The sequence below is a fragment of the Podarcis cretensis genome (genome assembly GCF_951804945.1).
Source record: "Podarcis cretensis genome assembly, chromosome: 13".
Taxonomy (NCBI): Eukaryota; Metazoa; Chordata; class Lepidosauria; order Squamata; family Lacertidae; genus Podarcis; species Podarcis cretensis.
Genome location: NC_137182.1, coordinates 8,948,979 through 8,976,172, shown reverse-complemented (window position 1 = coordinate 8,976,172; position 27,194 = coordinate 8,948,979). Strand labels below are relative to the sequence as shown.

The window sequence follows — 27,194 nt, the reverse complement described above, 5'->3', positions numbered from 1 at the left end:
GAGGGAAACCGCAGCTGCTGGAAGGAAAGAAAGGGGCGAGTATGGGCTATCCCGACCTTAAATGCCCCTTACTTGCCCCGCCCCCGCCGCCAGCCGATTGGCTGGTGCGATGAATAATGCATACTAATGATCCCGGGATTCCCCTGTTCTCGCGGGGCTGTAGTCAGCCCCGCGAGAGTGTGAATGGGTCGTGAGAACCGCAAAACCCCCTCCTCCTGATGTCGGAAGTGGCATAATGGAACACCTCTTCTTTTCTTATCTCTGTGGCTGTGATCTGCTGGGTGACGTGGATGCCATTAGGCAGTCAAATGTGTTAGGCAGTTGAATCCGTTTCCCTCCCACCACCCTCTACACAGCCCCAGACTCTGGCAACCCATGCTACACCACTGTGCTTGAGAGCTATTGCTCAGCAATATTTCTTACACAGCCCCCGTTCATTCCAAAGAGGAGTTGAGTTATGTCCATTAAACTTTGATTAGTTTAATGTTAAGTAAACGTCCAGTGCGCTTCCAACGCCATAAGTCTTATCTCAGCAGAGAATTTCGTGCAGCGGCTGAAGGAGGCAGGAGAGTCAGTACCTTTTTTAAATGAAGAATCCTGGAGCAAGCACTTTGGAACTCAGGGAAAAACTTTATTCACAAAAGCAAAAAAACCCCCTGGTGATAAAGCACACATGCTTTTATCTCCGGCATAAAGAAAACTTTACTCTAAACTTAACTCATATCAGCAAACACGCCCATGGCCACAAACTGAGGCTGCGAGTCAGGTCAAGGGGGGAAGAGAGAGAAACACGGATGAACTGACTATTTATACAAACCAACTCACATTCCTGGATGCTTAATGACTTCCAGCTGCTCAGTGATTAGAGCGACTTGTTACCTCTTAACCCTTTAGTACCAACAAATTATGCAAGAGGGGAGAACATCTGGGCAGTGGGGGCTAGTCCATTAGGGCCAAGTGGGCACTCCCCCACCCATCTTAGCTTGCCCTTAGCAAGCCTCTACCTCCTTACCTACAACCAGGCTAATGGAGGTGGTAGGCAATGCTGATACAGCCTCCTCCTCCTCACTCCCTACATGTTGCCTTTGTAGAACCCAGGAAGGAGAAGAATGAGACCAAAACTCGAATTACTGGCTCTGGGCTTCACCTGCCTTCTGCCTTATCAGTCTGAATGGGTGACAGCCTCCATTGCATCCCGGCAAACTGTGTACCATATCAATTAGTAGGAGGTGGAGATGCTCTTTCATTTTCTTCCACCTCAGTTGCCCAGATGTCTCAGGCCAGCCTCGCCTGTGCAGAAAGTTCTAGTAGAAGATACCCCGGCTTTTGGGATCAGCTGTCTGAGGCTTTGTTTTTCTTTGCAGTGAAGACTACAATGGCGTGCTTGCAGACGTGGTGCTGGTGTTTAGGTTCATTGCCTCGGATAGGAAAGAGGCCCTCTGGATGAGTGTGAACGATCTTTTGCTGAGGAGGCTGAGGTTGCCAACATGGCCCTTGAGAATTGACCTTTCATCTTACAAGCTCAGAGGCAAGTGTCAGACATTATTACCTTTTAAAATCTTGACTGGATTCCTCCCCCCATGTTTTCCTTTCTCTGCTTTGTGCCCTGAAGCATATGATGTTGCCTCATGAATTTATTACCTGCTCCCCTTCCTTGCTTCTCGTGGACAAACTCCCCCCATTGATTTTGCTATGGAGCCATCTGCTAAGCTCTGCCCCAACCACAATTTCCAGCCTGCCAAGTTTACCCCTGTCTTCCAGCTCATGCCAGCTCATGCCTTGTATTTCATCTGCTCTCCCAGCTGGCTGTGCTCAGGAATTACGCAATCATACAGGACAAGGGGGACACGGGTGGCCCTGTGGGTTAAACCACAGAGCAAGTCCTAGGCTCTGTGGTTTAACCCACAGCGCCACCCGCGTCCCTATAGAATAGATTACGTAGGTACTTTATAGGACCTCTGTGACCTTTGTATAATGCCACCAATCAAAAAGTGGGTTGTTCGGCTAACTCATGCCCCAAATGAGTAGTATGGAGCTGAAAAGGTGCTTCTGGCACAACCTCATCAGGTCTGTGATAGAGGGCAACACCATTATTGACGTTGAGATGGTCTCAGAGCCAGCTCTAGTGACAGAAGTATGGATGAGGTTGCACTGTGCCTTCAATGACCTGCTTAGAAAAGCATTCCTGGAGAAATTCAAGCAGCAGTTAATACTCCTAACCAAATGAGCTTATGGACCTTCTAGGCATTTTGGCAATAAAGTTTAATGGGACGTATAATCATCTGTTTCTTCCTGACACAGTGTGGGAGATTTAACCAACAGGGCATGTGGTTCCACCACAAAATTCTCTGTAGCTGTTCAAGAACATGGCCATGCTCTTCCACAATAGTAGTAATAGTAACAACAACAACAACAACAACATATTATTTATATGCCACCCATCTGATTGGGTTGCCCCAGCCACTCTGGGCGGCTTCCAACAAATAAAATGCATTAAACACAGTGAAACATCAAATATTAAAAACTCCCCATCGCCTTCAGATGTCTTCTAAAAGTCAGATAGTTGTTTATTTCCTTGACATCTGACTGGAGGGCGTTCCACAGGGCGGGTGCGGCTACCCTAGAAGGCCCTCTGCTTCCACTCATTTCCATGGGGCTTGTGCAAGAGGGTCAGATCTGCCTGTCTCTCAAATAGTCAAACAGGGCTCAAGACTTACGTAGTTCCTCCCAACTATGGAAAAGCAGTGGTGTGGTGATTAGTGAGGTGGTCCTCATGTGTGTGCTTATTGGGCTACATCTTAATCATATTTTGAAAGGTTTATCCACACTAAACTTTTGCCCCACGCTTATGAGGCACAGGCCCACCTGTCTGAGTACCCTTTTTCCTGCCCCAGAGCTTTCCCCACAAAAAAACCTGCTCTTTAAAGCTGTAGCACAGCAAATGGCAATTCGGGTTTTTGTGGGGAAAGCTCTGGAGCAAAAAAATTAAAAAGTGTTTGGAGCTTTAATGCACAGACTGTGCCTGGGAAGAGCAGAGGAAAGGTAAGAGTTGCACGGCAACCAGTCATCCTGTAATAAATAATTAGCTAATTCATTTGGTAATTAACTCTGGTTGACTTTTTAATATCCATAACATAGTCTTTTCATAAGAGTCTTTGATTAATAAATGATTTGGATTTAAATATGTGCAATGACAAACATCGCCCATTTTTTAAAAAATGCACGAGTTGCACTATGCAAATTGCTGCACTGGGAATGAATAATACGATAATAGATTATAGCTTTATCCCTACAAATGAAAAGGCTGTCATGATGGGCAGGTGACAGTTCCACACCACGACTGGCGCAAGCTACTTGTGGGTGTTGCATTATATACATGAGGATGAGGGATGTGTGAAACTACTACTGCTCTGGTCCCCGAAGATGAGACCAAGTCTTCTGAAATCTCTTTTGGCTCCTGCTGAAATAACCTCAAACGTTTTGCCTGAGGAAGTTCCCCAACGTTTGCAATGAGTTTCACGTTGCAACAGGTCTGGGATCTGCAAGGCTCTATGCCTCCGAGAAGCCACTTGGGCAACCAGCGGGAAAAGTGGATAGGAAGAATATTTTTCTCCCTCTATCCTTATACCAGAGCCTAGGGTCATCCCAGAAAGCGGAACGGTGGGACTCAGGGCAGATAAAATGAGAGGCTTCTTCACAATGCTGCATCAATAAACTATGGCATTTGTTCCCACAAGATGGTCACTAACTTGGACAAATTTACAAGGTCCATTAGATCAATTTATGGAGGCTATCAGTTGCTACTAGTCTTGATGGCTATTTTATTTCCACTGCCACAGTCAGAATGTCTATGAATACCTGTTCTTGGGGAGCAAGAAGGGGAAGAGGGTTATTTTTGTCATGTCCTGGTTGTGGTTTTCACAGAGGTATTTGGTTGAGATCCTGGACTAGATGAAAAAGATCTTTAAATTAACATTTGCAAAGAAGACAAACATTTCTACTTGGAATTTTAGGCAGTGATATCCCGAAAAATTTAAGAGAAATATTTTTATATGCAACAGCCGCTGCCCGGTTATTAATTGCATCAAACAGGAAAGGGGGGGGGAAGTACCAACAGTAAGGGAATGGCAGAATAAGTTATTAAACTATGCAGAATTGGCTCAACTGACAGACAGATTAAGGGAAAATACAAAACAATCATTTATGCAAAAATGGGATATGTTCAAAGAAATACCTACAAAAATATAACGACATAACATCTATGGCAGTGTTTGAATGACCCTTGTGTAAATTAAATACTGCTAAGCAAAGAACAATGGTACAATATGTTATAAGAAAGTACTAGAAACTATAGTAAGAGTAAGGTAAGAAGTATAAGTATCGTATTTTTCGCTCTGTACTACACACCAGACCATAAGACTCACCTAGTTTTTGGAGGAGGAAAGCAAGAAAAAAAATATTCTGAATCCCAGAAGCCAGAACAGCAAGAGGGATCGCTGTGTAGCGAAAGCAGTGATCCCTCTTGCTGTTCTGGCTTCTGGGATAGCTGCGCAGCCTGCATTCACTCCATAAGACGCACACACATTTCCCCTTACTTTTTAGGAGGGAAAAAGTGAGTCTTATAGAGCAAAAAATAAGGTACATTTGATGTCGTAAATGTAACTTACATCAGGAAATGACAGGAAGTCTGTTTTCATATTATTTAGTTCATTGGATTTTTTACTTTGGTTTACTTTGGTTTAATTAGAAATTATAAGAAAAGAGCATGCACAAATACAAGTTTAAATCGAGAGAGAGAGAGAGATGCTGGACTAGATAAGTCATTGCTATGATCCAGTTCTTAACTAAAAGCTCAGTTTTGCAAGCATAGTCTTGCAAGTCCATTCCCATCCATGGAAAGAATTGCAAGTGATAGTACTAACACGACTGCCTCTTTTGCCTTATTTTCCAGAGATTAATAAAGCCAATGGTGAACATCTTATCAGCAATTGTAAGTACTAAAAACTGGGTGGTGTTCCAAAAGGGGGTTGCTAGAAATGGCATTGCTTTGGCACTGTGCTTGAATCTTGTTGCATTCTGGATGTCTCTTTGTTGACCGCCATGTATTTGCAGTCTGAACGGCAGATGGGAGACCATTTTAAAGACTCTCTCTTTAACGATTCCTTCTGCAGCTCTGAAGCTGTACTGGGTGTGTGGGCTGGAGAATGGAGGTTACTGAGGGCCGACTGATATTTGTCGGTCAAGATACTACAAAGTATGCTGAGTTTTAAATGGGTATCCATGGCATTTTGGTTCTGCAAAAAGTCTTTAGTATTCCCTGGTCAACGTAAAACATGAATATAGTGCACCCCACAGCAGCTGTCAAAAAGTAAAAAATTAGATAAGCAAGTCAACTTGAAAAGAAGTGTTTTAATTTAGACTGCTAGCACGAACTAGGACCCCTCTTCAAAAAAAAGAGGCCCCACGGGCCAGCAGAAAAGACATTGTCAGTGGTCCACTGTCAGGAATGATTGGTGGGTGCTAGTAGAGATAAGAGTCTGGGAATCCAGCCATATTTACAAAGATTTATTGGTTTCTTCAAGCTATTTAGGTAAAGGTACCCCTGCCCTTACGGGCCAGTCTTGACAGACTCTTGACACACTTCTGGGTCATGTGGCCAGCGTGATGAAGCTGCTCTGGCGAACTGGCACCAGAGCAGCACACGGAAACGCCGTTTACCTTCCCGCTATAAAGCGGTACCTATTTATCTACTTGCACTTAAGGGTGCTTTCGAACTGCTAGGTGGGCAGGAGCTGGGACCGAACGACGGGAGCTTGCCCCGCTGCGGGGATTCGAACCGCCGACCATGCGATCGGCAAGTCCTAGGCGCTGAGGTTTTACCCACAGCGCCACCCGCGTCCTGTTCAAGCTATTTACAAGAGCTCAAAAAGTCCATCTCCATCATGGTGAGTCAGTTGCCTCTACTGAAGAGGCTTTCCGTTTCCCCCCAGCATATCCATTTCCTGAGCCCAACCTCCTTCCTTCCTCTGTTACGGAAGTGGCTCCCCCCTCTCAGATTCATTGCCTCCTGACAGCCCTTTGCCACCTTCCTCGTCCGAGGAAGAACAGCTGCTAATTAACAGAGCCTGATCTCTGTAAGTCCCCATTCTCTCCCCCTTCTCTGCCTCCAATTCCCTGACATCCACACATCGAATTGGTTTAGAAAGTACAACCAGCCATTATAACAGATGTGATTTAAAACTGCCCAAGCAGGTATTCAGGGACAACCATGATGAACCTCAGCCTTTCTCCTGAACCCCTTGGAACCAGGGAAGATGGCACTCTGAGCAGTTGGACAGTGTAGCTCTGGGTGGCTCACAAACACACGGTACATAAATGCATCGGAAATATAATATCATATAAAGCAGCAATACCATAAAGCACCAATCCAACTTGCACACCCCTTTTATCCAAAATACGTTTAATTTTTTAATTTTTTTGAAAAAATAATATTTATTAAGAGTTTAAAGATTACAAAAAGAAAGAAAAAAAATTAAACAAAACAATATAATACAATACCAAAAACAAAAACAAAAACACAACATAGAACATTGAATTAACAAAACAAAACAAGAACAATAAAAAAAATCCAATATTCTCAATCTTATCTTTCAATCACTTGTTTCTTCGACTTCCTCACGCCTCCCTTTTTGTATTCCATTTCAATTAACTGTTTCAGCAATTCCTTTCCATCTTCCTCTGTTTTCTGTCCTGTAATTTATCTTAACATATTCTAACCTTGTTTTTTCCCTTTAATACATTAGCAATCTATCTGTACCTAGTTCCTTATAACATTTCTGCCAAAGCCATATAACTTCATTCCACCATTTTTCTAAAGCTCATTAATTTTACAATATTTCTGTAAATAATCTTTAATTTTTTTCCAATCTTCTTCCACCGACTCTTCTCCCTGGTCTCGGATTCTGCCAGTCATTTCCGCCAGTTCCATATAGTCCATCAACTTCATTTGCCATTCTTCCCGGGTGGGTGAATCTTGTGTCTTCCAATACTTCGCGATGAGTATCCTTGCTGTTGTATCCAAAATACGTTTAAAGCTGTTCACGTGAGCCAAGCTTGCAACAACCGCTAGCAACAACTCTGACCACATTTCTAGATTCTGGATTGCTACTCAGTTGCTATCTTTACCTCTAGATGTGAACGGGATCCGTTCCGGAGCCCCGTTTGCATCTAGAAGCAAACATAACCAGCGATGGCACATCTGCACACGTGCACATCGCTTTTTGCTGCTTCTGTGCATCCGCGTGACGTCATTTTGAGCGTCTGCGCATGTGCAAGCGGCGAAAGCCAGAAGTAACACACTCCGTTACTTCCGGGTTGCTGCAGAGCACAACTCGAACGTGCTCATCCCGAAGCACATTCAACCCGAGGTATGACTGTACTGACGTGGTTTTCCAGTTTTCTTGGTCTAACCTAGGATGTATAGATACTATTTTACAACTTTGCATAACATATATGGGATAAACAAAAACAGAAGAGATTCCCGTGGACCTGCCATAGCAGCATTAGCAAACAGAATATTCTCCCAAATTTTACCTTTACACTTTCTGGCACTAAAACTATAGCACAGAGGCCAGAATAATAGTGAGTCTTCCCTCTCGGCCAAGACCCAAATGTAAGCTGATTTCAGGGCATGCCATTTTTAGTTGCTGCTAGCTCCTGTTCTGCTAGTCAACACTTTCGTTAATTGTTAAAGTGTTTTCTATTTAAGACATTTCTGCCCCACCTTTATGACTCCAAGCTCTCTTAAGGTATATTCCATAAAAACAACAATATCTACCACTCAGAAAATTAATAAACCAGCAATGATAAGACAGACATCCATCCCAGAACCAAAGTATAAACATAACCAAGACCTACAGCAACAAATGAGCACAACAAATAAAGCCCTTTCAAGGGAAAGCCAGCAAAAGCAGTTGGACTGCCTGATTTTCAACAGGATATGCAGAGCCGTCTTTCCCATTGGGCTTACTGGCGTGTTGCGCCAGGGCACGGCCTCTCAGGGGCGCCCCAGTGAGTGGGGGAGCTGTGCGGCTTTGCCGGTGGCCTCCCGTTTTCCTGCACCCCCGCCAGCTGTGCCCTGTCAACCATATGGCTGGCAGGTGTGCAGCTTCCTTCCCAAGCCTTCGTGGGAGGAGAGCGATCGCCGCAGAGGCTTGGGAAAAGGTCGACAACTCTGGGAAACGGGGGGGGGGGGGCACTGGATGGATCTTTGCACCACGGTGCCAGATATGCTTAAGAGGGCCCTGAGAATATGGTAGGCTACATTCTGAGGCACCTGAATTTTCTGAGCCATCTTTAAGTGCAGTGTGCCTTGCAGCAACCCATTGTGGACTTAACTAGAACATGTACAACTTCGACTAGATCTGACTTCTCTAGACAGTGCCACTGTTGGCATACCAGCCTAAAGGGATAAAATGTAATCCTGCCATCGCCGCCACCACCTAGGCTGATGAGGCAGATTCCCAAACTACATACAGTGGTGCCCCGCAAGACGAACGCCTCGCAAGACGGAAAACCCGCTAGACGAAAGGGTTTTCCGTTTTGGAGGTGCTTCGCAAAACGAATTTCCTATGGGCTTGCTTCGCAAGACGAAAATGTCTTGCGAGTTCTTGCGGGTTTTTTTTCCTCCCCCCCTTTTTCTAAGCCGCTAAGTCACTTATCAGCTGATCCGCTAAGCCGCTAAGCCGCTTAACAGCTGATCCGCTAAGCCGCTTAACAGCTGATCCGCTAAGCCGCTAAGCCGCTAATAGCGCTAATCCGCTAAGCCGCTAATGGGCTTGCTTCGCAAGACGAAAAAACCGCAAGACGAAGAGACAAGCCGAACGGATTCTTTTCGTCTTGCAAGGCACCACTGTATTTGATCCATTGGGAGAGTGTAATCCCATTTAAAACAACCTTCCAGAGCAAGTGACCTTCTTTCTTGAAGGACCTCTGTCTTGCCTGGATTCAACCTCAGATTGTTCACCCTATTGCACCCCAGAAACGCCTCCAGACACCAGTTTAGGAATTAGGATAAGAATGGCAACAGGGCATATTCTTATCACTAGCCATAATTGCAGTGAAAGAAGATTATGATCTTTTTGGCAGCAGGTGTAACCAGTATGATATATTCCTGGCGACTCGCGTACAATATGGATTTGCATGCTTCTACGTACAAGAGAGTTGTCATTCAACCATTGGTGATATATGCTAGGAAATATGAGCTGCATCCAGAGTTCTCCCAAATAACTTGGAGACTTGGTTATGCTCCATTGGCTACTTTGGAACAGACATGTAAGTTTGAATGCCAGCATTATTGGTCCTGAAACCCAGCTACTGGCAATTGGTAATCCTGTTAGCTTCTGAGATCACAGCTCATTGACCAGATATTTTCAAGCATATATTTACATTAATTAGAGCGAGATACTTGCTTCTTTTATGAGATTTATAGACAAGGAAGTTGTGTATCCTTCATATGCGTCTGTGCTCTGTTTGCTGCTTCCACAGAATCACAGCATGCCCACAAACCTGATAAAGGGTTGCCCACCAGTTTTGTGCATGGCTATAAACTGCTCGTATGGAATTTTGCAAATGCCTGCCTGCCTGCTAGAATCTAAATGCCTGTAATACACACACAAAGGACTGCTGCCAACTCTTTTCTGTGATTTATGTTAGCTCCCATACTCTTTTGTTTGAAGTGTCCTGTTTAGAGAAAGAAAGCAAAAAAGCCCCTTCAAGCTGTGGATGAGAACTGACTCGCCATGCAGGTTTTCGGGGAGTCCATTATTCCTTTCTTGTGTGTTGTAAGAGGCAGATTACAGAAAGGGGAAAAAAAGTATCACAATGCTAAGCCTTGTCGCTTGCAAATGCTGTGTGCCTGGGGCTTAGCCGCCAGAAAGTATTTGGGAACTCCCACATCATCTTCTGAACAACTTTGTCACCTTGACATTTCATAGTACAAATGGGGACAAATTTCCTCCCCAAGGGTGCCCCTCATCACCACGGAGCATCAACATCTCCAGGAAAATGTCTCCTTGAAGCTGTAGGAAGGATTTTTGGGTTAAAGAAAGGTGTTGTTGTTTAGTCGTTTAGTCGTGTCCGCCTCTTCGTGACCCCATGGACCAGAGCACGCCAGGCACTCCTGTCTTCCACTGCCTCCCACAGTTTGGTCAAACTCATGCTGGTAGCTTCGAGAACACTGTCCAACCATCTCAGCCTCTGTAGTCCCCTTCTCCTTGTGCCCTCCATCTTTCCCAGCATCAGGGTCTTTTCCAGGGAGTCTTCTCTTCTCATGAGGTGGCCAGAGTATTGGAGCCTCAGTTTCAGGATCTGTCCTTCCAGTGAGCACTCAGGGCTGATTTCCTTCAGAATGGATAGGTTTGATCTTCTTGCAGTCCATGGGACTCTCAAGAGTCTCCTCCAGCACCAGAATTCAAAAGGATGATACAAAGAGGGAGCTGCGGCCTGAGACAGGAAAAGAGGTGGTAAGGGAATACCTAGCTATTTTAAATGAATTCAGATATTGAATGAGCTTGGGGTGTAATCTCAGAGCCTCTGTCTATAATCATTTAGAATTTTCAGAGAACAGGTAAGGTCTCTGCAGACTGGAGGTAAGCAAATGTTGTCCTCATCTTCAAAAAGGAGGAAAAAGAAGACTCAGGTAACTACCGACCGGGGAGCTTGGCATTGATACCAGGAAAGATCCTAAGAACAGATAATTAAACAGTTGGTCTGTGAACACTTAGAAAAGGATACCGTGATTACTAAGACCCATCATGGATTTCTCAAAAGCAAGACATGCCAGATGAATCTCGGCTCCTTTTTTGGTGGAACAGGGGAATCCTGTGGACGCAATGTATCATGATTTTAGTAAGGGTTTTGACAAAGTCCCCCGTGATATTCCTGTGGAGAAGCTGGTAACATGTGGGCTGGACGAGGTAACTTAGATTGATTTGAAAATGGAGGTGTTGCAGGGATTTTTTGAGGGCCTGTTGTTTTTCAATATCCTCATAAATGACTAGGATGGAGGTCTTGAGGGGATGCTCATCAAATTTGCAGATGGCACCTGTTATGTACTGAAGTTCTCACCCTGTGCCAACAGGGGGTTACTGTAGATAGTTTTCACTCAAGTCCACATATGCAAATAAGGGATTGAAAGTGACGTTCAGTGATTGAATAGTTACAGAAAATGGTTACTGTTGCGTTCTAGTGGAGCTCTATATAAGCAGGCTGGCTGAACCCTTCAGTTCAGTTCTGTCCTGGTCTGTGAATAAACAAGAGCTGTTTGAAGAATCGCTGTGTCGTCTGATATGTTCACCCACAACCCAACAGCACCAAACTGGGAGGGATGGCTAATGCCATAGAAGACAGAATCAGGCTGCATCAACAGAAGAAGTCTTGCGCCCAGGTCAAGGGAAGTCATAGTCCTGCTCACACCTGGAATACTGTGTCCAGTTCTGGGCGCCTCAATTGAAGAAAGATATTGACAAGCTAGAACATGTGCAGAGAAGGGCAACCAAGATGATCAAGGGTCTGGAAACCAAAGCTTATGAGGAATGGTTAAGAGAGTTGGGTAGATTTAGCCTGGAAAAGAGGCAACTGAGAGATGATATGATAGCTGTCTTAAAATATCTGAAGGGCTGTCACATGGTAGATGGAACAAGCTTGTTTTCTCCTGCTCTGGGGGGACGACTCAAACCAATTGGTTCAAGTTACAAGCAGAGCTGTCTTTCCCATTGGTGTTAGTGGTTCGTTGCGCCAGGGCGCCAGCCTCTCAGGGGCGTCTTAGCGAGTGGGGGAGCTTTGCTGACAGCCTCCCCTTTCCCTGCACGCCCGCCAGCTGCACCCCGCCAACTGCTGTATTTTTCACTCTATAGGACGCAACCGGACATAGGACGCACCTTGTTTTAGAGGGGGAGAACAAGAAAAAAAAATCTCCCCCTCTCTGCTCAGCACCCCTTCAGTGAAGCGGCAGGAGAAACGGAGCCCCTTCCATTTCTCCTCCCGCTTGGCTGAAGGGGCGCTGCGCAGCTCTCCCTCTCTGCTGAAGCCAGGAGAGTCTTGCTCTCCTGGCTTCAGCGAAAGGAACCTGAAGTGGGAGTGCAGTGGGAACTCATGCTGCGCTCCGAAGGCTTCAGGCGGCTATCCCTGAAGCCTGGAGAGCGAGAGGGGTCGGTGCGCACTGACCCCTCTCGCTCTCCACGCTTCAGCGAAAGCAACGCGAAGCCAAGGAGCGTGGAGGGAGCGCTCCCTCTGTGCTTCGGAGGCTTCGCGTTGCTATTGCTGAAGCCAAGGAGCCTGCATTCGCTCCATAGGACACATACACATTTCCCCTTAATCTTTGGAGGGGGAAAGTGCGTCCTATAGAGCGAAAAATATGGTATATGGCAGGTGGGCTTGCAGCTTCCTTCCCAAGCCCCCACAGAGGTTCTGTATCTGTTAAAGACGGCCCTGTTCCTGGTCGTTGTCCTCCTTCTGCTTCCTGGCGAAAGGCAGCACGCAGCCTTCCTGCATCCCGACACCGGAGAGCTTGTCTGCCAGCATGTTTTCCTGCTTGATCGCAGCCACCGCGCCAGGGATTGGGGCAGTGGGAGAGGCAGAGGACATTTTCCACCACCCCCTCCCTTGTTTTGGAGTTTCCGGGGGGGGGGGGGGCTGGAGGGATCTTTGCACCAGGGCGCCCAATGTGCTTAAGTCAGCCATGGTTACAAGAAAGGAGAATCTAACTAAACACCAGGAAAAAAACGTTATGATGATAAGAGCTGTTCAACAATGGAACAGACTCCCTTGGAAGAAAGTGGACTCTCCTTTGTTGGAGGTTTTTAAGTAGAGGTTAGGCGACCATCAGGGATGCGGGTGGCGCTGTGGGTTAAACCACAGAGCCTAGGGCTTGCCGATCAGAAGGTTGGCGGTTCGAATCCCCGCAATGGGGTGAGCTCCCGTTGCTCGGTCCCTGCTCCTGCTAACCTAGCAGTTTGAAAGCACATCAAAGTGCAAGTAGATAAATAGGTACCACTCCAGCGGGAAGGTAAACGGTGTTTCCGTGCGCTGCTCTGGTTCGCCAGAAGCGGCTTAGTCATGCTGGCCACATGACCCGGAAGCTGTACGCCGGTTCCCTTGGCCAATAAAGCGAGATGAGCGCCGCAACCCCAGAGTCGGTCACGACTGGACCTAATGGTCAGGGGTCCCTTTACCTTTACCTTTAGGCGACCATCTGCCATGGGTGCTTTAGATGAGATTCCTGCATTGCGGGGGCTTGGACTAGATGATCCTCAGGGTCCCTTCCAACACTCCAATTCTATGATTCTATGATTTTGATGCAAGTGTTGCCTGTTTTCCTTGCTTCTGAGTATGGGGTGCTCTGGTTGTCTGAGTGCAGTAGGAGTTGCTGTTGGGCATTTTGTGTCTGAAATCCTAACATGTGGCGCTTGTTAGGGTCCTAGGCAGAGAAGCATTATAAAAGTATTTAAGTTTCCTGGATGCTTGTGAAATTAGGCTGTTTTGCCACTGCCGGAGCTCCCCCTCTAAGCATGCATGATGTGACTACTCAGAAGTAGGGGTGGAAGGATGTATTCATTTTGGCTCTCTCTGTTTTCATTTTCCCCAATCTTACATCCAGTTTCTGCATTTCTGCAGCAGTATGTGATTTACCAAAAAAAAAAAAATCCTCATGAAAATTATTCAGCAAATTCTTCTCCTAATAAGCACATAATATGTATTTTTGTGGGTTACTTTCACTAATATATTCATTTTATGCACACTTTTGCCTAATTTTGCCTTTTTGTAAACAATGTTTGGTTGGAGAAATGCATGTCAAATTTGGATAGCTGAGAGTTTATCCAAGGATGGCTGTATTAAGGTTCTCATATTGCCTTTGAAAGTGCAAATCGAATCAAATCCTACCCTCCACCCTCACTTGGAGCTAAGCCCATTGAATTTTGTGAGACTTACTGCCATGGAAGTGTGCATAGGATTGTAGCCTAACTTGTTCACATGCATCTTACGCTTTCCTCTTCTCTTTCTTTCCAATAGCTACAGTAAACTTTCCAACTCAAGGTAGGCAGCTAATTCATCACTCTTCAATATTAACTTAACCTAATGCAAGCTGCAGCCACTCTGCTGTGTCTCCATTAAAACCACATGGGAATCGGGGTCAGAATGTCTCCACAGCCTAAACTAACACTCTTCCCATTCCGCCATTTTGAAGAGGAGCAACATGTTTTGCTACGACTTAGCAGAACAAACACTTAAAAAAACACCACAATGTTAGAGATGTGTGCAAATGGCTTCTGGAAATTTTCTACGCTTCTTTGTGGGCAGAAAAATGGAAGGAGCCATTTCATCAAATTTCTCCAGGGGGAGGAGAAATTTGCCAACATTTTGTTGTTGGGGGGAGGGGAGGGTGTCTGTAAGACTTTCCATTAGTGGTGAGTAGCCAACGCTCTTTCCTACAGTGTTGTTTGTTTGGTTTTGGCTGCTTCTGGAAGAAGAAGCAACAGCAGCACCAACTATGTTGTGGCAGCCCCGGTTGCCATTTTGCGTTTCCCACAATGCTCTGAGCTTCATCTGAGCTGTTAAGTTGTGAACATGAGCATTGTGTGGGGAGGTGGTGCTGGTGGTGGGAAAATGGCGGCCACCATTTGGTGGAGAATATTCAGAGGAAGCTCTGTGACACGGTCTTATTTTTCTCAGAAGAGTGTCTTCTGACATGCTTTTCCTCAGCTCTGAAAATATTCTGTGGGCTTCCCATCCTGTGTTGCTTTTGGTCACATTTTAAAAATTAGAATCTAACATGACCAAGTAAGATTTCAGAACAGGTGAGTACCATGAAGAGCATATTTCCTTGCATATCTTCTGTGCACAATTAACCAGGCCTGTGAATCCTAGAGAATAGGAGGCAGCGGCGTAGCGTGGGTTGTCAGCACCCGGGGCAAGGCAAGTAATTTGCGCCCCCTAACCCGGGGCAAGGCAAGTAATTTGCGCTCCTAACCCTTAACCTGCCGCCGCTGCCAGCTTCTTCTTGCTGCTGCCTGGGCTGGGGTATTTACGGTAAGGTAGCCACGGCGGCGGCGGGTCCGTGTCAGGTGATCTGAGGCGAGTTGCCGCTGGCGCTGCCGCCCAAACGACGCCGCTTGCCCGGAGGAGGAGGGCAGGGAGGCGAGGAAAATGCAACATGGCCCAGCAGCTGCAGCAGCGGAGCTGTGAGGAGGGGCTGCCTGGCGCGCCCTCCGCGGCGAGTGCTGAGAGCCGCTGCCTGCCAGACGCCTTCAGCCCGGACGCGCACACAGCTCGTCGGTTCCGCGAGACATGGGACTCTGCTACAGCCTGCGCCCGAGGCTCTTCGGCGACTCCGGAGGCGGCGAGCACGCCCCCCCAGATGTTGCGCCTGGTGTGGCCGGCCCCCCCTGCACCCCCCACGCTATGCCACTGATAGGAGGTACTGGAAATAAAACCAACCACCACAATCTCTCTCTTTCTCATATACATGTACCCTCTGGTGGATACATGGCAAAATGCACAGAAGCTATTCAAATGTGCAGCTGGAGTGAATGCATTTGCAAATACATTCATTTCAAAACTGTCTATCTCTTGATTTCATTCCCTCGATGAATGCTTGAATCTGTTGCTTTTTGCATTTGTTCTGTTACATCTGATTTGTGCCTAGTTAATGGAAATAAATAGTTTCCTTTGCCTGCTGGTAAAAATAGTTTTTGTTCAGATGGAGTTTAAACCTGTTCACAGACAGCTGTGAACATATTCATGCTAAAATATACTTTAAAAAAACACGAGAGTGATTGTTTTCAAATGTTGCCCTTCTATGCCAACTTGCTTGAAATGGCATATTATCCGAGGCAGGTAGATCTAGCTGCAGATTGGCGATGTTTGGAAGAAGAGGGACCCTGCAGAAGTGGATCTGAGATCAGAACCAAAATGTGATCACAATCACAACACTGGGTATTATGCATATCCAGGGCTGAAATAGGAACTTGCTGCTGCCCCATCACCTTCGTGGGGCTACCTGCAAAACAGTGGCGATGACAATGGTCTCTGATGACTTCTCATAAGACCTTGCTGAAATCTCGTGAGATTTTGTGTGTTCATTTTCTCTCAGCCAAACCTATTTCTCAGGGCTGGTGCAAAGGCCTGTTGTAAAGCCTATTTGGGAGAGGTTATACATAGTGATGTTAAATTGTCAAGAATAATCTTTTGGAGAATACAGTGGTACCTCAGGTTAAGTACTTTATTCGTTACTGAGGTCCGTACTTAACCTGAAATTGGCCTCCTGCTGCTGCCGCGCCGCCGGAGCCCGATTTCTGTTCTCATCCTGAAGCAAAGTATAACCTGAGGTAATATTTCTGGGTTAGCGGAGTCTGTAACCTGAAGCGTATGTAACGTGAAGCGTATGTAACCTGAGGTACCACTGTATTCTCGATTAATGAGGTGTGTACATTTAAAGCAGCTGTGTAGACGACACAGAATTTAGTTTGTCGAGAATATTCTCCAGAGAATATTCTCACCTCACCTCACATCACTACAGTGATACCTTGGTTCTCAAACTTAATCCGTTCCAGAAGTCCGTTCCAAAACCAAAGCGTTCCAAAACCAAGGTGTGCTTTCCCATAGAAAGTAATGCAAAATGGATTCATCTGTTCCAGACTTTTAAAAACCACACCTAAAACAGAAATTTAACATGAATTTTACTATCTAACGAGACCATTGATCCATAAAATGAAAGCAATAAACAATGTACTACAGTCACACAATCAATCAATCAGTAGCTGAACTGCATTCCACACAGTCACAAAAACAAAACGAAAGGGCCACAAAAACAAAAACGCAACATAAATAGCAAAAAAAGACAGACCTCAGCGTAACACTCAAAACGGAAGCGTAAAACTCAAAATGGGGCACGTTTGGCTTCTGAAAAAAGGTCACTAACTGGAACACTTACTTCCGGGTTTGCAGCGTTTGGGTTCCAAGTTGTTTGAGTACCAAGGCATTTGAGAACCAAGGTACCACTGTAGTTATACATGCTACTTTTGGAGTTTTATCAGGCAAGGAAGACATCATTTGACAACCATTGGGGGGAGGGCTCTCTCCACACTTTATAAAGGAGTTTGAGGGCATGTCTTCAAGCTACAAATTTAAACCAATATCATGCATGTTTGGGGACACGGGTGGCGCTGTGGGTTAAACCACAGAGCCTAGGACTTGCCAGTCAGAAGGTCAGCGGTTCGAATCCCCATGACCGCGTGAGCTCCCGTTGCTCGGTCCCAGCTCCTGCCCACCCAGCAGTTTGAAAGCACGTCAAAGTGCAAGTAGATAAATAGGTACCTCTCTGGCGGGAAGGTAAACAGCATTTCCGTGCGCTGCTCTGGTTCACCAGAAGCAGCTTAGTCATGCTGGCCACATGACCCGGCAGCTGTACGCCGGCTCCCTCGGCCAATAAACCCCAGAGTCGGTCACGACTGGACCTAATGCTCAGGGGTCCCTTTACCTTTACCTGCATGTTTACCTGTCCAAACCCTCAATCACAGAACTGTTACACAGTCTATATCTGTAGGGTCCTCCTGTCCTGTTTTGAGGTTCTGCCCCACTGCCAAAGCCTCCTTTACCTGATGGTGCCCAGGAAGCAGCAATGGCAGTTTCTGGCAAGATCTAGTCTTGCCAGAAGCCACCACTTTTTCTGGAGTTTTGGGGTGGCCGGGGGGGCGCCGCCTCTTTGGGTTCTTCTGCCTGAGGCAGCTGCCTCAGCTCACCCCATGGGCCCTGATAGTCTGGATCTGCAATAAATAGTGCCTGCTTTCACCTGCAAACCATCCCCTCCTGGCGCTGCTTTGCAGCTGAGAAAGTGCAGCCTAACATGTGAGTCAGCTAGTAGTGTATAGTTCAGGGGAGATTATGGGCTGTTGCTTAACACTGGCTTGTGCCCATTTCTCCGATGTAGCTGCCAAACAGAAGTCCACGCCTGTCGCTGGCTGTTCGATATCAATTAGATAGAAGATTATCGCAAATTGGCTGGAGCCACTTATTAAATAATCGGGGCAATTAACTCCTTAACTAAGTGAAATATACTCGGGAGTCCTGCTCTTTATTGCAGTATTGGATTGTAGCCAATGTTACGTCATACTCATGAGCAGACCCCCTGAAATTACTATTACAACAGACAACGGACTTACGGAGGCTTACAGATAAAATAAGAACAGCTAAAAGAAAAAAACAATAATTAAAAAAACAATTAAATATTCTCTCTCAATATTTGGGAGATGAACTGTGAAATATTCTCAGAGTCCTGCAGTGATTTCATGCTCTTCATTGTGGCTTGTAAAACAGTGATTGAATTCTCCCCTAAACCTCAGGCTTTTATATACTTTATTGACACAATGAGTCCCATCTGATTGGCTGATTCTGCTTCCCTCCTGGAGCCTGGTTGGGCTACTACTGCAGGCAGGGGAATGATGGGAAGACTTAACTGGGTTTTAAGATGCTGTGTCTCTCTTGAAAAGGTTTTCCATGATGGTCGCATTACACAGGCTTTCTTTGGTCGGAAGCTGGATCTATTGCATTTGCATTTGCAACCAGATGTTCAGAGAAATCTAGCTGGACAGTAACCCACCCCAAGCCACTGAAGCAAATCATCTGCAACCCCAACTGGAGGAGCTTGGAGCCTGATTTGCATGGCGAGTTCCCGTCTCCCGACACATGACACAATTACCGTATTGTCTGCTCTATAAGACTCACTTTTTCCCTCCTAAAAAGTAAGGGGAAATGTGTGTGCGTGTTATGGAGCGAATGCAGGCTGCGCAGCTATCCCAGAAGCCAGAACAGCAAGAGGGATCGCTGCTTTCACTGCGCAGCGATCCCTCTTGCTGTTCTGGCTTCTGAGATTCAGAATATTTTTTTTCTTGTTTTCCTCCTCCAAAAACTAGCTGTGTCTTGTGGTCTGGTGTGTCTTATAGAGCGAAAAATACGGTATTTTAGGTTAATGGGCTAAAATTGGCCACAACTTTATTGGTTACAGGTAAAGAGCGGTATTGGCATTGGTCCTATCCGACTATCCGTCTTCAGCCTGTTTGCTTGAAGACCGGGAAGGGTTAACACCAGCAGGGGGAGCCCTGCTGATGCACATCAACTAGGGACTCCCCCGGGGTCACCGCTTGGGGGCGCGCTTTAGGCCCTCACCTCCATAGGCTTCGGATGAGGCCATGCCCCGTGGAATCCTTTACCGGACTGCCCTTCAATATTTGGGGGAGGTGATGGCGCTCCTCCCCCCCAACACATCTACATAACAATACCCCTACCAATGCCTAACCGCCAAAACCAAAAGAGTTGTGACTATTTGCTATGAGGTAGGCGAAAAACCAAATGGCCGGTGCCAATTTGCCAAGTGGAAAAATTCCTACCAGGCCCCTTAACGGTGACCAACCGAGGTCCATAGCAAGGTCCGAAGGGGAACCTTGAAGGGCGGGCGGGTGGGAAACCTAAGAAGCTGAGCGGCCAAAGAGGGAGATCCCGGGCCGCGCTTGCCTTAAGTGAGGCAAGCCACACCCCCTGAGCCAGCTGATTGGCTGGCCAGGGGATGACGCGGCCTTAGGTTTCCCCAGATCGTGTGGGGGCGTGAAGCCAGCCTCTGTGCGCATGTTGGGGGCATGAAGCCCACAACACCACCTCTTCCCGAGGTCGGAAGGGCTTTCTCTCAGGCTTTCCCCCACAACTGGTGCTGTTTGAGAGTGATACCATGCAAACTGGGCATGCAAACAGCTGCAAACACACAGTAAACTCTGGAGCAGTCAAGACCTGTGTTTGCAAAAGGGCAACAGAAAGGCATGTCTGTTGATTTTTATACCAATTTCCCCCAAGGAATCCCGGGAATTTGTGTGGGGTTTAGTAGACCCCACACAAAGCTGTAGTTTCTTAGGATGCACAGGAAGAGGGAGCAGATATTAAAGCAGTTTAAATTTCTAGTTGAAGGCAGACCTTGAGGCTGTTCAAGCCAGCGGCATGAGTAGATCTACTGAAATTATTAAGCATGACCAAGTTAGGGTCCATTAATTTCAATGGGTCTATTCTGTGTAAAACCTACTTGACTACCACCCCTGATCCTAAGCAGCTTTGCTCAGAATTAAATCCCATTTAGTTCATTGGGCCTTAACTTTGAAGTATGTGTAGGATTGCAGCCTTAAAAAGTGTTGGGTTCACCTAATTAATGATCCCTCCCTTCTTATTGCAAGCTGTATGTGGGGTTGGATGTGTACAATCTGCATCACGACTGGAGGTGAGGGAATAGCTTTGTCAAAGAGCTGGACATGGTTTTTAGATACAGTGGTGCCCCGCAAGACGAATGCCTCGCAAGACGGAAAACCCGCTAGACGAAAGGGTTTTCCGTTTTGGAGGCGCTTCGCAAAACGAATTTCCCTATGGGCTTGCTACGCAAGACGAAAATGTCTTGCGAGTTCCTGCGTTTTTTTTCCCTTTCCCCCCCTTTTTCTAAGCCGCTAAGCCGCTTATCAGCTGATCCGCTAAGCCGCTAATAGCGCTAATCCGCTAAGCCGTCAATGGGCTTACTTCGCAAGACGAAGAAACCGCTAGATGAAGAGACTCGCAGAACGGATTAATTTAGTCTTGCGAGGCACCACTGTAGTTGCTCATGGAAAACAGGGTTTTGATATTGTTTCGAAATCATGTCTAATCAGGGGTGGGTGCTTACAACATCTCAAACCACTTTCAACTCTCCTCCGCTATGAAACACAGAGTAAACACAGGTTTTAATAGAGCCAATTGGTCTTCAAAAGGTCTTAACCAACTAAATGTTATTTGTACTTTAAAAAACACACCAAAACTGGCTGCTTTCTTATTTTGCAGTAAAGGCAGTCTCAGTATCCTATTCTGGACAATGCTCCCAAGTCAGAATGAGGCCCCACATCTCTTCTTTGCTAAATATTGCTCCCCTTCCCCCAAGGTGTTATTTATTACAAATTACACCTTTGGGAGCAAAGTGCAGCCAGGAAAGGGGCGAAGGCGAGGCAGAAAACTCAGTCCAGTATACCTGAAGGAGCGTCTCCACCTCCATCGTTCTGCCTGGACACTGAGGTCCAGCGCCGAAGGCCTTCTGGCAGTTCTCTCGCTGAGAGAAGCCAAGCTACAGGGAACCAGGCAGAGGGCCTTCTTGGTAGTGGCACCCGCCCTGTAGAACGCCCTCCCAGCAGATGTCAAAGAGAACAACAACTACCAAACTTTTAGAAGACTTCTGAAGTCAGCGCTGTTGAGGGAAGCTTTTAATGTTTAATAGGTTATTGTATTTTAGTGTTTTGTTGGAAGCCGCCCAGAGTGGCTGGGGAAACCCAGCCAGATGGGCGTGGTATTATAAATTATTATTATTATTATTATTATTATTATTATTATTATGACAAGGGCCCCCCGTTTGGATCAGGTGCACATTCTGAAGCAGACCTCACCCCCACCCACCGCAACTGCTTTTTCTTAGGCATTGATGGCAGAGTTATCTCTTTCACCTCCTAAAGGGCAAAAGGAAACAGTCCGGGGTGAGATCTCCTGGGGATCAGGGGGTTGTGTGCGCTGGATATTTTTTCTGACCCCCATCAGATTGCCATTCATTCCTCCCTGCCTCTAAAGTGAGTTTTGCAGAAATATTAAATGCAGTGGGTGGGGATCAGGGTCATTTCTTTCCTTTATGTTATCTTTCTAAAACTAGAAGGCAAGTAGATTTCTAAGTTTAAAAACCCGCTCTACAGTGGTACCTCTAGTTACGGACTCGATCCATTCCAGGGTGCCCTTTGCACCCCGAAAAGTCCATAACTAGAGTGCTGCTTCTGCGCACATGCGCCGCACGATAGAGCGCTTCTGCACATGTGCGAAGTTCGCAGAACGCTTCTGCACATGTGCAAAGCATGCAGAACGCTGCTGCGCATGCACGTGCGGCGAAACCCGGAAGTACAGTGGTACCTCTGGATATGAACAGGATCCGTTCCGGAGCCCTGTTCGCATCCTGAAGCGGATGCAACCCGCATCTGCGCGTCTGTGTGTGCGTGAGTCACGATTTGTCGCTTCTGCGCATGTGCATGACGTCATTTTGACTGTCTGCGCATGTGTGAGCGGCAAAACCCGGAAGTAACACATTCCGTTACTTCTGGGTCGCTGTGGAACGCAACCCGAAATCGCTCAACCTGAAGCAACTTCAACCCAAGGTATGACTGTATACACTTCCAGGTTTGCTGTGTTCGCAAGCCGAAAAAAGACGCAACACAAGGTATGACTGTACTTCTTCAGAATATTTATGGTAATGTTCAGATCATGACAAAAGTCTTGTTATTGGGAAAGAAGCTGGGCTAAGAAGATGTTCTTTGGCAGGTTGCGGGACACGAGTGGAAAGATCTGTGGAGAGAATCTATGGAGGAAACATTGCTGTGGAAGGGGAGTGGCCGTGGCAAGCCAGTCTGCAGCTGAACGGCATCCATCGCTGTGGCGCAACACTGATCGGTGATATATGGCTTTTAACTGCAGCTCACTGCTTTAGAGGGTGAGAAGATCTCTCCCCCACCTCCCAGCCTTGCTAAAACTGTTTCTGGGTTCTGCACCAACATTGCATGAGTAATCAGAATCTTTAAAAAGCCATCACATCACGTGCAACCTCTACCCCAGCTATATATATATATTCAAAACTTATGAAATTGATGCTTACCATATTTTTTGCTCTATAGGATGCACTTTTCCCCCTCCAAAAATGAAGGGGAAATGTGTGTGCATCCTATGGAGCGAATGCAGGCTCCTTGGCTTCAGCGATAGCAACGCGAAGCCTCCGAAGTGCAGAGGGAACGCTCCCTCCATGCTCCGGAGGCTTCGCGTTGCTTTCGCTGAAGCGTGGAGAGCGAGAGGGGTCAGTGCGCACAGACCCCTCTTGCTCTCCAGGCTTCAGGGATAGCCGCCTGAAGCCTGCGGAGCGCAGCGCGAGTTCCCGCTGTGCTCTGCAGGCTTCAGGTTCCTTTCGCTGAAGCCAGGAGAGCAAGACTCTCCTGGCTTCAGCAGAGAGGGAGAGCTGCACAGCGCCCCTTCAGCGAAGCGGGAAGAGAAATGGAAGGGGCTCTGTTTCTCCTGCCGCTTCGCTGAAGGGGCGCTGAGCAGAGAGGGGGAGATATTTTTTTTTCTTGTTCTCCTCTAAAACAAGGTGCGTCCTATAGAGCGAAAAATATGGTAGTTATTTTGCCCCCGCTCATGGTTCTCCCATCCTGGTTTTCTTACTTCCAAGTTGGACTTATTTCTGGCCGGGGAGACCTCAGTGGGGAGAACTGTGGGGCCAAATCAGTAGGCAAGGGGAGAATTCTGCCCTACACAATCCCTTCTTTTGCCTTAATATTAACTTATTGTTAAGAAAGGCTGGAGTGCAATAAAACTCTATGTGCCTGTCAAGTAGAATGGATTATTATTGTATCGCTCTCAAATGTGTTTTAGAGTGAGGGATCTCCGCAGCTGGACAGCTAGTTTTGGGGCCCGCTTAAACCCTCCACTACTGAGAAGGAACCTTCGCCAGATCATCGTCCATGAGCAATACGCCGAGAGCGTCATGAGACATGAGTTTGACATTGCTGTCGTGCAGCTTGCGTACCCAGTTCAGTTTACGGCAGCCGTGCATCGCATCTGTCTCCCAGAGGCGTCGTATATCTTTCCAGAAAACACCACCTGCTTCGTCACGGGATATGGTGCTCTGAGAGATGAAGGTCAGTAAACTATCTGTTCAGCTTAAACACAGACGTTGACTTTCAAGGTGCAGTCACTGTGGCAAGGCCAGTTCCAAGTCATGGAGTGACATTCCCCTGCTGGGCTCTCCCATAGCAGGTCCAATCCCAAACCACCAGTTAGAGAAGAAGAAGAAGAAGAGTTTGGATTTGATATCCCGCTTTATCACTACCCGAAGGAGTCTCAAAGCGGCTAACATTCTCCTTTCTCTTCCTGCCCCACAACAAACACGCTGTGAGGTGAGTGAGGCTGAGAGACTTCAAAGAAGTGTGACTGGCCCAAGGTCACCCGGCAGCTGCATGTGGAGGAGCGGGGAATCGAACCCGGTTCACCAGATTACAAGTCCACTGCTCTTAACCACTACACCACACTGGCTCGCCAAAGAGAGTTATCCAAAGTTATCTCCAAAGAGTTATCCAAAGAGAGCAAAGATATAAGCACAGGGAAGGTGGAATAGGGGTGTGGGGAACAGGACCTGTGTGGGCCCAAACCTTCCAAAGGACTCCCTCTCCCACTTTGTGGGAGTGGCTGCTACTCCTTAGAAGCACCTGATTCAAAGTTGGGTTTGGTGGACCGTCCTGAGGTGCCAATGCCATAAAGGGGACGCAAGTGGTGCTGTGGTCTAAACCACTGAGCCTCTTGGGCTTGCTGATCAGAAGGTCAGTGGTTCAAATCCCCACAACGGAGTGAGCTCCCGTTGCTCGGTCCCTGCTCCTGCCAACCTAGCAGTTCGAAAGCACGCCAGTGCACTATGTGACACTATGATGTGAAACAACTCTATTAAATTTTCAGATTTTAATGTATAGTCTACATAAAGGTTTACTCAATTCTTTTTTTCTTTGCATTTTCAAAAAGAGGAACAGAGAGCATATTTAACCCCTCCCCTGTCTCACTTACAACTTCATACCAAATACAGCATGTATGCAAATACCATATGACTTCCCTTCCACACTTTTCCTGGTTCCTTTCGCTTTTCTACTACTTTTCTGTAAGTGCTGTTTTTACATCAGTAGTAAGTTGAAGTAGTAAGGGACGCAGGTGGCGCTGTGGGTTAAACCACAGAGCCTCTTGGGCTTGCCGATCAGAAGGTCGGCGGTTCGAATCCCTGTAGTGGGGTGAGCTCCCGTTGCTCAGTCCCTGCTCCTGCCAACTTAGCAATTCGAAAGCACACCAGTGCAAGTAGATTATTAGGTACCCCTCCGGTGGGGTCATATGTGCTTGCAGGTGTCCATAATCTTGGGGTGCAAAAGGCACACAGGGGCACATTTACCCCATTCAGGACGAGGGAGTCCTCCACACCAGCCCGCCCCCTGTTCCCCAAGAACAGTACTTCTGTCTTGTCAGGATTCAACCTCAATCCATTAGCCACCATCCATCCTCCAACTGCCTCCAGGCACTCGCACAGGACCTTCACTACCTTCACTGGTTCTGTTTTGAAAGAGGGGTAGAGGTTGAGTATCTGTATCGTCTGGCCGAACCAGAGGTTTCATATTGCCAATCCTAGAGGGTCACGTTGCAAACTCCCTGTTTTGTTAGGGCTCCCAGGGCTAAGCACGCACTGCCTAAGGAACTCACTAGGCAAAGTCTAAGCACCAGACCATGAGATCCTTGCTTCAGATTTGGCATCTCTTAACAACTCCCCCACCTGCAGTGGAGGTGAAGTGCTGAGAGTGCGTTGGTAGCAGTGCTTCTGTAACTGAACGATGACTCTGTAGTCCTGTGTCGCATGGGGTGTGGGGTTATGTGGTGCTTCTGTGTGTGTTACACCACAGGCTTCCTACGAAATTTCACACCACCCATGTTATTTTGGAACTAGGTCCCAGCGTCGGTGAACTTCGCCAAACAGAAGTGAAAATCATAGGCAATGAGATTTGCAACAGATGGAACGTGTACAATGGCGCCATTTCGGCAGGGATGCTTTGCGCTGGGTACCTGGAAGGAGGAAGCGATGCCTGCCAAGTAAGTCCAATAGCTTAAAAGTAGAGGGAGGCAGGGAGAGAAATCCATGCAGCTTGCATTTTAATGCAACGTACCTAATTTGCGGACACAGGTGGCGCTGTGGGTTAAAGGCTCAGCGCCTAGGACTTGCCGATCGAAAGGTCGGCGGTTCGAATCCCTGCGGCGGGGTGCGCTCCCGCTGCTCGGTCCCAGCGCCTGCCAACCTAGCAGTTCGAAAGCACCTCCGGGTGCAAGTAGATAAATAGGGACCGCTTACCAGCGGGAAGGTAAACGGCGTTTCCGTGTGCGGCTCTGGCTTGCCAGAGCAGCGATGTCACGCTGGCCACGTGACCCGGAAGTGTCTCCGGACAGCGCTGGCCCCTGGCCTCTTAAGTGAGATGGGCACACAACCCCAGAGTCTGTCAAGACTGGCCCGTACGGGCAGGGGTACCTTTACCTTTTTACCTAATTTGCAGCTCCATGCAGCTTGCATTTTAATGCAACGTACCTAATTTGCAGCTCCATGCAGCTTGCATTTTAATGCAACGTACCTAATTTGCAGCTCCATGCAGCTTGCATTTTAATGCAACGTACCTAATTTGCAGCTCCAAAGCCAGCATGTGGCTCTAAACCAGGAGTCAGCAAACTATGGGCTGGATTCAGCCCAATTGCCCTAAGGATCCAGCCCGTGGACATTCTGTGGATCAGAGATTCTGTTTGTTAATTTTTTTCCCCACTAATTTTTTTTGGCGCCACCATTTTTTTTGGGGGGGGCGCCATTTCCCCCCTCCCTCTCACACACCGCGGCGCCTCCTCCCTCACTCCCTCCCCCTGGCTTCTCCCTGCCCTTCTCCCCGCCCTGCGTAGTGGAGGAAAGGGGCTGAGCTGAACTTGCTGAGCACCATTTTGTAACCAAACAATCAAACCCCTGTGTTGCAAACAGTCATCAGTAATCTCCAAGGCAACACGATGACCAAGTACAACAATGCGATGTCAATGTAAGCTCTTTATATAATCTATACAGAACAGTGAACAATATGAAATATGCACCCTCTGCAAAACCAAATAAACAGAAATCTTATAAATCTCTGAAAGTCACAAAATGTGCACTCTTAATGGGTTCTGTTGAAAACATAGAACCAAATAAACATAAGTCTTATAAGTCTCTGAAAGTCTTTGTGGGCTATGCAAGTCTCTGAAAGAAGCAGTGGGTCAGATTCTGATGAAAACAATCCGTAAAGCTTTGTTTTATGACGTCCACCGCTGCCGAAGTGGTCCGCAAACAGACGTAATGAACGGTGATTTCGGATATACCCACTGTTTCGTGGAATTCTTCTTCAGCACAGCAGAAGGATACGGAAATGCTTCATAAACTGCAAATTACTTATTGAAACGATGACCTGCATATGCATGGTAACTTACAATAACTCAAATTATTACAAACTGTACGCATGAACTATAATGTC

The 27,194-nt window shown here is 46.9% G+C and overlaps 1 protein-coding gene across 4 annotated transcripts in view; it reads left to right on the top strand.

Moving 5' to 3' along the window:
- LOC307200835 (transmembrane protease serine 11A-like) overlaps positions 1-27,194 on the top strand; it is a 71,624-nt gene that overhangs the window by 43,874 nt on the left and 556 nt on the right. For 3 of the 4 annotated variants that reach the window (XM_079949833.1, XM_079949834.1, XM_079949832.1), the window contains 6 exons: positions 1,365-1,528; positions 4,952-4,990; positions 14,071-14,094; positions 22,408-22,576; positions 23,506-23,771; positions 25,607-25,749. In XM_079949833.1, coding sequence (XP_079805959.1) covers positions 1,365-1,528; positions 4,952-4,990; positions 14,071-14,094; positions 22,408-22,576; positions 23,506-23,771; positions 25,607-25,749 — 805 coding nt within the window. The remainder of the gene's footprint in view (positions 1-1,364; positions 1,529-4,951; positions 4,991-14,070; positions 14,095-22,407; positions 22,577-23,505; positions 23,772-25,606; positions 25,750-27,194) is intronic. The other variant, XM_079949835.1, reaches the window with a different exon arrangement.